General features: G+C 37.5%; 1 protein-coding gene across 7 annotated transcripts in view; it reads right to left on the reverse strand.

Moving 5' to 3' along the window:
• KCNIP4 (potassium voltage-gated channel interacting protein 4) overlaps positions 1–12,614 on the reverse strand; it is a 401,922-nt gene that overhangs the window by 173,241 nt on the left and 216,067 nt on the right. Inside the window, exon 1 of one of the 7 annotated variants that reach the window (XM_032108712.1) lies at positions 11,207–11,514. The exons of the other annotated variants lie outside the window; for them this stretch is intronic. Within the exon in view, the coding sequence (XP_031964603.1) occupies positions 11,207–11,306 (100 nt within the window). The 5' untranslated portion in view covers positions 11,307–11,514. Of the gene's footprint in view, positions 1–11,206; positions 11,515–12,614 lie in introns of those variants that run through there. 7 annotated transcript variants of the gene reach the window in all.

Raw genomic sequence — 12,614 nt, forward strand, 5'->3', positions numbered from 1 at the left:
AACTCTGTATTAGAAAATGATTTGTGCTTTAGCCATATCCAGTGTGCAAAAGGCTGTAGCCAATGTGAGTTGAATTGAGGACTGTGGGATTTGAAAACTGGTAAACTGGGCAGCCAGTATGGATGTGATGTAAGGTAAAGTCCATCAAGATTTATGCTATAGAGCTAGGATTTCAAAGGAAAGCACAGGAAAAACATCAATGCCCATAGATCTAAACAAAACAACTGTATATTGCAGTAGACAATAAAACACAGAGGAGGCTCAGAGGAGACTGGAATTTGCAAAGGCATATCTCATGTCCAAGTTACTTAGTTGCTCTGAGCAGTAAGCATACAAAGCCATTATGCCAAATGTAACTGTTTGGGATGCAGATAAGAGTATTCCCAAATGAATCATGGGCATCATTATCTACAATGTTAATGTCTTTGCCACATTAAAGAGACAGCAACAGACTAATGGATGAATACTGGACGGTAATTTAGTAAGCTGAGTCCCTAAATCCACCTGCTTGTTACACTTTGGGAGATCTCTAGCTGAAGCTCAATTACAACTTCATATGTTTGAGGAATAAAAACTTTATTTGCTTACTTGTACCTTTCATTTGCTGCTAAACAACTTTCCATCCTTTTTGAAGTGATTGTCAGGACACAAATTCAGCACAGGGTATACAGCATAACCTTAGAATATGCTGCAGTACAATGCCACAAGAAAGAATTTCTTCACTGAAAGGCTTGTCAAAGATTGGAACAGGCTGCCCAGGGGAGTGGTAGAGTCATCGTCACTGGAAGCGTTCAAAAAACAACTGGATGTGGCAGGCATTTAGTACTATGGTTTAGTTGATATGGTGGTATTCAGTCAAAGATTGGACTCAACAATCTTGGAGGTTTTTTCAATCTTAATGATTCTCTGATACTATAAAACTAGCTAAGCCATTACCACCTAGATATCCCTCAATGTTTTAGGATCTTTCAGCATTTGAAAGCTGTCCCAAGAAAGATGGGATCTAGCTGTTGGAAAGTTCATGAAACAATCTTATTAGCAATATTATACTAATAATAACATACGGAACTCCTTTTGCCCTTCACCAGGAAATGGTTAACTGTTTCCATCTGAGTCACACTACCAGAACACTGGTGAAGGTGCTTGGTGACATGAAAGACTCAAATGATCAGACACACCATAAACTGAAGGTGTTTCCTAAATTTACATTAGAACATATTTCCTAAACTTATATTACAACATATAGTATGTTAGAAAAGAAGTTCATATATTAAAAAAAATTCATTCTTCAAGAAAAGAACCTTTAACTATCAGTTAATAAATAATATAAATAAAATATTGGTCCTCTTTAGGCTCAAGGTGGAGGCTGTTTGACACCTGAGAGTGTCTGCTGTAAATGCCTGCTTCCTCTTGAAGTGTCCTCCCACTTGGTTCCTACTGGGAATATTAACTACTTCCTAGTTGGAGAATCTCCCCTGGAGAAAACTAGCACAGCGTGGAGAAATACCAAAGCACACGCTTTCATTTGTGGCATATTGAACACACTTTCTCTAACCTCAAAGCAAGATGTCACAGGACTAAAAATGAGACATATTTCTTCCATGAGCACAAGGACTCAGTAACAGTGATCTGTCCTTAAAAGTATGGCACTAAAAAGCTGCAGACGAGATTGATTCACTACCTGTTGAATTTTGCCACGAACTAGGATGGCCACTCACAGCCATGTCTGCTGCTGAAAAATATATGAGTCCAAAGCAGGTCAGGTGGTTGACTCGGAGCGAGGTAATCATTCCCTTCAGTGATCATTTAAGAAAAGACCTGGAACTGACAAGCTATCTGATGGATGAAGGGGGATGATTTTCACCTTTCATCTTCCCAGCAAGGGCACTGCTCAAGGTCTTGCATTACTTGCCAATTACAGCTCACTTTCAAGAAACAGGCTGAGGTCAAGACTGTAATCACCTTCAACTGGATCCAAATAGCCATGTACTTGGTTACTGAGTCCATCATATTTTAAACAACAGAAAACACTTACTAGAAAAATAACAAAAGAGTTTCATTATTGCTCTTCAATTATAATAGAAAATCCCTCCACCCACAAGAAAAAAAAAGGAATCTGCTTTGGTCCAAATAGTGATACCAATAGTACAACATGTTGAACATGGTACTTGGGAATCCAGTCCTACACTTCCTTATTCTATGCATCCACATAACAAAGAGATGTCTAAAAGTGTTAGTGAATATAGAAAATAAACCAATATTGAATTAATTAGATACTTTACCACTTCGATAAATATTCACTACAGAGATTTAGAAAAATAAAACTCTGTGAATAAAAAGTTACATTTTATAATTTTTCATGACAGCAAAATCTCTCTCTATAAAATAAGAGTTGTGAACATCCAGGTTTATAACCAGAAGGAAAATCCCCAGATTACTACTTCTTTAAGAAGGAACAAAAGACAAAAATGGGAGGAAGGGAGATCTTCCAAAGATGAAAAAAAAGTGTACCTCTTTATACTCACCTATATTCATAAAGATAAGTAACTGCAGATAATTTCTTCTAAAACTTAGTATGATAACCCCAAACCCAAAAAACAGTTCTGCAGCAGAACTCCTAATCCAACACATTATTTCTTTATTTATGGTAGGCAAATTAAGGATGAACAAAACCACAGGAGGTGGTACACTTGTAATAATCCATATCAGACCTCAGAGCAGAAGGTCAAATCTTTAGTATGGTTATTTAAAATTAAAAAATAAAATTACCAAAGATTTTCTAATGAGTTCTTTTAACAAAAACAAACAAACAAACAAACCAAAACAAAACCCCAAAACCAACCAAACAAAAAAAAACCACAAAAAACACACACACACAAAAAAAGAAAGAATTTCACTATATTTTTATTTCTGTGTAGAATCATTGATGTGATTATCTTTATTTTGCAAAAAAAAGTATGAGATGAGCTAATTATTGCTCAGCTGTATCAATGGTAAGGTATCAAGTATGGGCAAGGCAGGCATATTATGTCTTACTTCTGATCTGTCAGACCAATTTTGAGTCCTCTGTCCAGTTTGAGTATCAATATCCTAAGAAGATTATTAAAAACTGAAAAAGGTTCAGAAAAGAACCACAACACTTATTTTGCATCTAGAAAACAAATGGTACAAGTGCTGAAGTAGTTTTACTCAGTTTCTGAAAGAAAAAAGTGAGGTTCCTAAACAGAGATTAAGTTAGTCTACAAAGAATAATGAAATTGGATGCTGCATAGTATGTTAAATCTAGCAAAAAATAGGTAAAGGTATTATATAGGTAGCTCTTAGGCTAAACAGCAACAAAAACCTGAACCAGGTACTTTTGTGGAATTGAAAGTAATTACATGCTGGGCCAGCTTGTCAAAGGAATTTGCGATGAATGTTTAGCTTGGGTTTTTACAATGAGATTTACCTTTTAAATAGAAATGTTTTGGGTCTGTCAACTTTTGGCTCAGTCCAAAAATTCTAGAATTCAGAAAGTGAGCTTCTTATAATTGTCCTGTAAGATAATGGTAAGGAAGCAAATAGAAAAATTACTAGCATTTTAAGTATAACTTTTAACAGATTATTACATTTTTTGCAATCCTAACTCAAAGGTGAGCCAGTTCTCATTGACTGGGTCAGCATCTGAGTTGATTGAGAATACTTCCCTGTTTTAATTACTTCTTTATTATTTCTGAACTATTAAATCAATTTTGATTGTGAGCAAGTGATCTACACTTTGTCATATCTTAATTGTCAACTTGCAAAGCACCAGTTTCAGCATCCTATTCTGCCTTACATTACACCTCTTTACTTCTGAGAACAATTGCTCCTGTTCTAGTAACCTGATTTATCTGAGACTACTTATCTAACCATAAAATTGGCCAGAATGTGAACTCTGAGCTCTGTAATGAGTAAGCGGGAAACTAACACAATTTACATTGACGTTGAATAAATATACCTAAAGAACATAGTAATTTTTGTCTGAATGTCTTAAAAAATTAGAAAATGCAAACTGTGCATAATTCCTTTTATCACCAGCTGCAAGTTACAAGTGAAGCAAGGCAGACATCTGATGGACCTTCTATCCCTGGGATCTTACTAGGTGTTCAGTGGCTAACTTGATATTTGAAGGTACAGATACTCTCACTGTCTTGCAGATATAAATTTAAATCTCGGACTTCAAAGGAGGTAACTTAGATGGCATATTAATATAATTTCAAAATGTGACATGTATATGCTAAGGCTAAATAAAATTTGACTCAGTGTGGAAAAAAAAGTTCTTTCTAATGAAAAAATAGTCAAGGACTTTACTGAGATGATAAATTACTTTCCAAGAGGACCGACTACACCCTTCTATAGAGAAGAATATGATCTTACTCTCCAAGGGGTATAACACTCACTGCACTTGAATATTATGGATTATCAGCAGAAATTTTGGCTTTCCAGAAATATCAGGATCACTAAACAAGATAAATCTATGCCTGCTTTTTAAGTGCAACTGTTAAGCATGCTGTCACCATCAGAGAAACTCACACACTGTTCCTGAAAGTTCCTCAGACACAGGCAAAAAGTGGCTGTAGATAGACGATTTTTTCCACCAGCAGAAACTGTCATTTCTGATTACCTAGAGACATCCCATCACTTTGTAGAGACACAGTTAGAAAAATGCTGAGTATGAGCTTCTAGTACCAAAAGAATAGATCAAACTGTGGATGTACAAGAGTCTGTTCTGATGTACCTACAGCAATTCCTGAGTGTTATTGATATAATATCATAATGTTTATGTCCAATAAAGGTATCTTCCTTAAAGTCCTAAACAACTCACTTCTCTGGTAACCCTTTTTCTTTTCTGTTTCAGATGTTGGTTTTATTTTCTGTATTAGAATTTGGTTTTAGTAATGAGAGTAAAACTCATATTTCTTCTGTGTAAAAGTAGCAGTATTCCCTACAATAACTCTGATATAACTACTGATAAATAAATACCTGATTAATGAACATATATTACCTGATCTACTCTCCTTTTCTATCACTATCTCCCATTATCAACAATAAGAAAGTAGCTGTTGTAGTCAACTCCAGATGATTGAAATTTTGTCTGTTTAGAGAAGAATTTTTTTTGACCATTGATCCAACAAAGAAAATGTGCCTGGAGAACCACATACCTCTAGAGAGACCACTGGAAAAAAATGACTGCAGAAAGGGAAAACAGAGTTGTTGTGTCAGATTAAATCATCTACCTCATTAGATCTAGGCAGCATTCAGTCTGGCTGAACTGAACTTTCTACCAGGTGCTGAACAATTAATCACCAGAGAAATAGGTCAGATAACTAAAGGAAGAACTCTCCTATTAAAAAAAAAAAAATAACAATGGCTAAAACACAAGAACTTCTCTAAACCTTAAGAATATGTAAAATTATTTGTATGCCAAAAAGACAGATGTTCTAAAGCTGAGGAATATTTTGAGTGAAGGTGGCTGATGGTTAAATCAGCCAGAAAAATACAATAAAAAATTATGAATTCTGTAGGAAGATGAATTAGATAGCCAAAATGTTGCAAGCCTCCAATAAAATGAGAAGCTGTAGTTAAAAACTCATTTTTCTTCTGTGTTATAGTAGCTACATTGCTTATAAATGTGAGAGTAATAGTGAATATATGGGAAAAAGGGGAAGAAGCAAATGAATTGATGCATTTAAAACTTGCATAGGAAACTAATACATTTTTTTAAATGTTAATTATAAACTAGTAAGTTTGCAAAAAAGCATTGTATTAATAACTCAGAGTGTAGGACTCTATCCATATATTTCTTTTGGCATCCTTTCAATTACAGTATTCATCAACTTCAGTCTCTGTAGACGTAGAACACCAGACACACACATTACTATTGAGAGTGACAGTAAGTGTTCAGAAAAGACACTCTTCAGCAGACACCAGCCTGGAAACACCAAGTTTTTCAGCAACAATGGACCAGCCTTCAGAAGATGACTCAGAGATGACAGACTGCTTAAAGCAGGCATCTAAAGGGTGAAGGTACCTATCACAAATTCTCATGGCTAGCAAGCTGCTTTTCTCACCTGACTATTTCTGGTTTTTTTTAAACTGCATCCATAAATTGGAGCTTCTAGTATGAAAAATGGGAGGAGTTTTCCTCTTATTCATTCTGCCCAGTAGTGGCTTGCTGACCAGTCATGCAGGATGCACAACCTGATGAGATGTCCACATGTGCATAACTCCAAATCAACTACAATAAATTCTGCTGTCTACAAATGACTTACTAGTGCTGTTTGAGCTAAATATTTAATCAAGAAAACTGGAGTTCTGTGTTAATCGACTGCTCACTCACCCACATATGAGGAGTTGTTTCAACAGCTGTTTAGATTCAATTTACCTTGTAATTTATGAAGAATTAATTGAACAAATTACTTCTAAGGAAAGCCTGAAATTATTAATATTAAAATTTCTATCATATTTTTGTCTTTTGTCCACTGTCATCTCTGCCTAATCATTTCACAAACTGCTTGCTTCCATACTTCACAATTCTGTGCATAACCCTCTTTGACACGCAGACCAAATCTAAGAAAAGAAAAATGGCATAAAAGCCCCTTTGTTTATTACATGCTATCTGTAGGATGAAATGCTCATCATTATGAATCTTCAGAAATGAATATCGAGGAAAAGCTTGGCAGAGGCTGCTCAGAGAGTTCATGGAGTCTCCTTCACTGGAAGTGTTCAAAGCATGCCTGGGTGCAATCCCTTGCATTGCTCTACATGAACCTGCTTTAGCAGGGGATTGGGACCAGATGATCTCCAGAGGTCCCTTCCAACCCAAACATTCTGTAATTCTGTGGTATTACTCCTTTTCCATCCATGAAGAACATTGTGAGGAGGGACATCACTGTGGAAATGTTGACATTCCCAGCAGATCATAGTCTGGATGGAAAAACAGCTCCACAGGCTGCTAGTTTCAGAGCAACCACAAGTAACTTCCACTTCGTTTCCAATCATATCCAGTCATATCCTTGTCAAAAACTGTTGTAAATATCACAAGCAACTACCACTGTGTCTGTGGTTTTGCTCTTTTTTCCAGCTGATGAATGGGAAGTTGTTAACAGCCAAGATTACTAAAATGGGATTAGAAGCTGCTTTGACATTTTGGAGGAATTAAGTGTTTCAGTAATTTAGCTCAACTATTACAATTTTAGCTGTAAAGTTCTACTGCTGCCACTGTCAGGACTCCTAAACAAGGATTTTAGACAGATACCAGTAACAGAGATATGGAACCCACATTTTACAGTAATCTATATGGCTCCTTCCAAGTCATGTTTCTCTATTAGATGTTCTAACTACTGTAAGAGTATTTCCTAAGAAGCAGGGTATTCCTATTTAAATATTTTTGATCAGTCGTATAATTCAGATTTCTTCTCTGAACCTTATTCCTAATGGTGTAGGTTTCAGTGCATACCTTGATGAAGAGGGGTCTATTTTTCAGTTTATTTAATTAATAAGTGATTTAGCTTTTGAAAAGCAATCCAGGTTTCCCAAGAAACTTCAGGACAAAGCCATTTAAACTTAGGTTGATTTCATGATGCTTCAACCTCTCTGTCTCCAACACCTTACCCAGAAAAACTTTCATACAAAGAAGATATTCACAAAGAAAACTTTTTCCATTTCAAGTTAATATGATCCTTATATATGAAGATCACAAAGTACTTTTCAGAAAAGTACTAAAAATATACTGAGATCATATAAATCAATATCCTGAGTATGGCATAATCTTAAGATGGTAACCTCTTGTACATATAACTACTCAGTTCTTGTATCTCATCCTACTTATGAATGACTTCAGGAAAAACTTGCCATACAAGAAGAAATAATTTTAAATTGATACCGAGGTGTATCTAGGAACAAACTTTCCTGATTAGGTATCAATGCATTACTCTCTACATCTAATAAACTACTGTTTTAAAAAAAAAGTAAAGTTTATCAAGGAGGACATAACCTAATCTATGGAGAGTTAAATATTTAACTTAGGGACAACGCCTGTGCAATCCACAACCCATGAGAATGAATAAATCTATTCTGCTACTCATCACTTTAGGAGCTATCATACAATATTGAAAACACCTATTTGAAAAATCTTTTATAACAACAGTAAAACCACTCAGCAGTTAAAGGGAACTGGGCAAAACCACAGAAAGCATACTGCAATCTAAGTGAGTGCAATACATCATAAAATAATATTTAACTGAGAGATAAAGTCTCTGCAACCCACAATCTACTAAAGTGTATAAATCTATTCTGCTACTTATCACTTTCAGAGCTTTCATACAATATTAAAAACATCTATTTGAAAATACTTTCTTACAACAACAGAATCATTCAGCAGTTGAAGGCAATAGGACAAAACCATAGAAAGCATACTCTTATCTGAGTGAGTGCAGCATAAGTATAAGCAAGTATATACAATGTTTACTCTGAAAATACATTATTTTCAAAAAGAATTAAATAATTGCAAACTATTATTATCATACACATAATTTGCAGTGAAGAGTCTGAAGGAAGCAGAGTATTTCTTGCATTTATGGTAATTATGACACGGAACAGGGTGCTCTTGATTTACATCGTTGCATCCGATTCTTTCAAATTAATGTGGTGTTTCACAAAGTTCAGAATCATGACAATCCAGCGAAAGATAAGTTATCTTCAGGCTTTTGTTACCATGAGAGGGACACAATAGGATTCTGAAACCTCAATCTCTACCAAAGCTTCAGAATGAGTTTTAGCATCCTGCACTGCGTGCACTGTGTTAAAGACAATTACTGACTCTGATCTCCAGGTAGATAAAGGATGTGTTTTATAAACTATAAACTCTTAAATTGCATGAAGCAAATAGATAGATTTTGTTGGGACATACTAACCTCTGTGGAAAAGAAAGAAGGGATATAACCTACCCAAACCCAGAAAACTACAAATATCTTTATAAGACCCAACATTTTCAGAAAGCTGAGACCAACTTCCTCACTGATTTCTGGAAAAGCACATGCATAGTCTGACTATACTTGTAAAATTTCCTTTTTTTAAACATTCTACTCAAAAACTTCTCTAATATTTGCACAATTTTACAATGCCTGTACTTTTCACTCCTGAGTGGAAATGAATAGCCTTGATACTTATTAACATATCAGATATTTTTTCAATTCTTTAGTAAAAATGTAAAATTTTTTTATTATTATTATTGCAATCAGTTCAGATCTTTAAATCACAAGTTTAAAAAAAAACAGGGAAGAAATCTGCATTGATCCTGAACTAAGAGGAAAAAAAATTCTTCAGTCTGTGAAATTTAGCTAAGGCCCATGAACACACACCATTATTTATATCTGTTACTTGATTCCCATGTAACATGCCTTTTATGCCACCCACAGAAGTGGAACATCACAGAAGAATGGGGCATACATGTCTTCCTGTGGTTTCCTCTAGCTAGCATGCTGGAAACCTGTCCTGCACTAGCTAAGAACAAACTTTAAGACTGTGCACACAGACTGCCAGACTTTCGGCCAGTGGGGAAGACAAAAAAAGGCAGCTGCACAAGAAACTTATTTCCTACAGAAGTAATACAACCACTGACAGACATCTTCACTATATTTTGAACTGTCTTTCCATTATCAGCTTCTCCAGCCATAGCAACAAGTACAGACAACAATCAGATGATGTATTTTACCAGGGAATCCAAACAGATGTGGCAATCAGACTTGACAGAGCACACCCAAACATGCCAAACAACCTAAAATGTAAATATAGATTTTCTTTTTCCCAATCTTTGCAGCCTCCAATGCTAGAAATAACTTTTATGTTAACATTTATCATGTTGATTTATCAACATGATAAACTAACTTTAGTTTATTTAATACTAAACACAGCACAAAAGGAAAATCAGAAGTTCATAGATTTAAAGGAATCTCTCCATTGTCATTTAAACTTAATAAAATGTACTCTAACACAATTAAAATATTTATAAAAACACACTTGATAACACATTTTTGTCATCTCTGCAGGGCTTTAAGATTCTGTAGCAAGATTCTAGCAAGTCCACACAAGACAGCAACACAGAGAGAGTATCAGCTGAGTAACTTCCTTCTTTAAAATCACTTGAAAGGAAGACTATGTTTCTTGAAATGGCTACATAAACAGGACTGGCTTAGACCTTTTCACGGGAGAAAATTTGGCTTATATTCTTACACGGTAACACATGAAACCACAATTAGTCAACAAAGTTCTCCTTTTCATAGGTGTCTGTACACTGTATTCAAATGCCAGCTTACAGGAAGATTTGAGAATACAATATACCTTCAATGTTTGAGAAACAGACCACTTAAGACTGTAATCTAATAAAACACTGGGATGCAATAATTGTCATTACATTATCGACCATGCTGCAAGCAGTGTTTTTTTAGTCTAACTCTTCATATGGTAAGAATAACAGCTCTCTTGGAAATAAGGTAAAAATAATCAATATTCCACTATTCAACATGTAAAAAGCACGTTTAAAATAAAGTAAGCTTCTTGGTTTAAATTTTTAGTGCTTTTTAAAGAAACAGTATTGCTAATAGAGGAGGGGATCTGTCTAAGAAAAACAAAGCATCAAGCAATAAAATTTGCACTTGATTGCCCTTAGTGAATGTTCAAGTTTCTTAGTTTGAATCTGAATATTGCAGTTCTTCCTCAAGCACAGTTTAAAATGTTAACAGTAAATTAAACATTCAACAGGTTTTTAAATACTATAAAAGATATATCTTGATCTTATAACAATTCTACTACAGATGACATTAGCGTGAATAAATTACAAAACAATTTTGATTACAAAACAGTTTGAAGGCAGTATGACTGTCTATAATCCTCCTAAAATTTGCTCTACCCTCCACTACTTTAAATTTTCAGATTTAAAACAGGAATCAGAGATTCAGACTTTAATACCTAAGTTTATACCGGCAGTTTTCCGGATACCTGTTTATTTTTCCTGCAAAATTAAACCACCACAACCAACATCCACAACAGACAGCCACCGATGTGCACGTCGCTCTCAAGGTGACTCAGGTAGTGCTTTACATCCAGCTTACAGGTGCCTCCTGCCTCGCTGCAAGAGAATAACCAGAACAGAAAAAAGACGAGCCACTGAAAATCACTCCCTTACCTTCTAAACCTGCTTCAATCAGCCCAAACTGTTCCAACACTTTTACAAAAAGCACAATCACGATCAACACCGCTATCATTTCAAGCCCTTCCAAGTTCATGGTGAGTTAGGTCATGGTCTGACCACCGCCACTGAGGAAAGAGTTCTTCTGCCTGGCTTTCTTTGCAAAGCCATTAAACTAGGCGCGGAAGGCGAGGGTAGGGGGCGAGTGGGAGGGGAGCGGCAGGGAGCACATCCCGACTACCCCAGCAGAGGCCAGGAGAGGCGGGCGGATCAGCTCCGGCCTGCCGGCACTGCCCGGCTCGGCACAGCCATGCGGGCAGCGGGGGCCGGGCGCCCGGGAGACACCCGGGGTCACCCGGGAAAGGGCCCCGGGCGAGGCGAGCGCTGCGGCCGGCGGCTCCTCGCGGCGGGGGGAGCCTCATCCCGGCGGGGGGAGCCTCATCCCGGCGGGGGGAGCCTCATCCCGGCGGGGGGAGCCGCTCCCGGGCTGGCGGCGGAGCCCGCGGCAGGCGCGGAGCCGTTGCCGGGGCAACGCGGGAACCGGGGCGGGCCGGGCTCGGGGACAGCACCGCGGGGCCGCCCCGGGCTGGAGCTGGGGCCGGCCCGACACCGCTGCCCCTGGGAAGCTGCGGGGACGGGCAGCCGCCGCACCAGTCCCCTCGCCGCACCCAGCCGCGGCTGGCTCCAGTCGGAGGATGGGTCGGTGGGGCACTTGCCAACTTCTCGGTTAGTTTCTCCGGGTAAAACAGCCGCCTCGGTACGAGATTCCACCTGTTGCATGTGGCAAGTAATACACAACATTGTATATGTAACAGCAAGCCAGGATTCGGTTTGTTGTTGGTTTGTTGGGGCGGGGGGCGTTGTAATTATAGCAAAAAACCCAAAATAAGCTGTCTCAAATTCTTTAAGGCTTATTCTGTGGCTGATTTGAAAAACAAAAATTGAAAAGATAGATTGAGAATCAAAGTGTGAACCATAGAGTGGTTTGTTTTGGAAGGGATCCTAAAGATCGTCTAGTTCCAACCCCCTTGCCATAGGCAAGGGAACACCTTCCACCAGATCAGGTTGCTCAAAGCCCCATCCAACCTGACCGTGAACACTTCCAGGGATGAGGCAAGAAAAAGGAGAAGCAAGCTCATTATTTTTTATTTTTTCTCACTTCAGTAATATTTGCAAAACTAAGTATTTTCCATGGAAAACATTAACAGTGAAATCCAGGAATACTGACCACAGGACTGAACTGGTATCTTATACCACTAACAGCCACTGGCCTATCTGCAGCAGTCTGCAGTACTGGCATTGTCACACGCAGTGTATTCATGGTTAAGGATTTACTCTTTTAATCCCTTAAAATTTAGCATCTAAGAAGAAATTTACAGCAGAAAATCAGCACCTCTATTGCAGC

The sequence above is a fragment of the Corvus moneduloides genome, chromosome 5 (assembly GCF_009650955.1).
Source record: "Corvus moneduloides isolate bCorMon1 chromosome 5, bCorMon1.pri, whole genome shotgun sequence".
NCBI classification, from domain to species: Eukaryota; Metazoa; Chordata; class Aves; order Passeriformes; family Corvidae; genus Corvus; species Corvus moneduloides.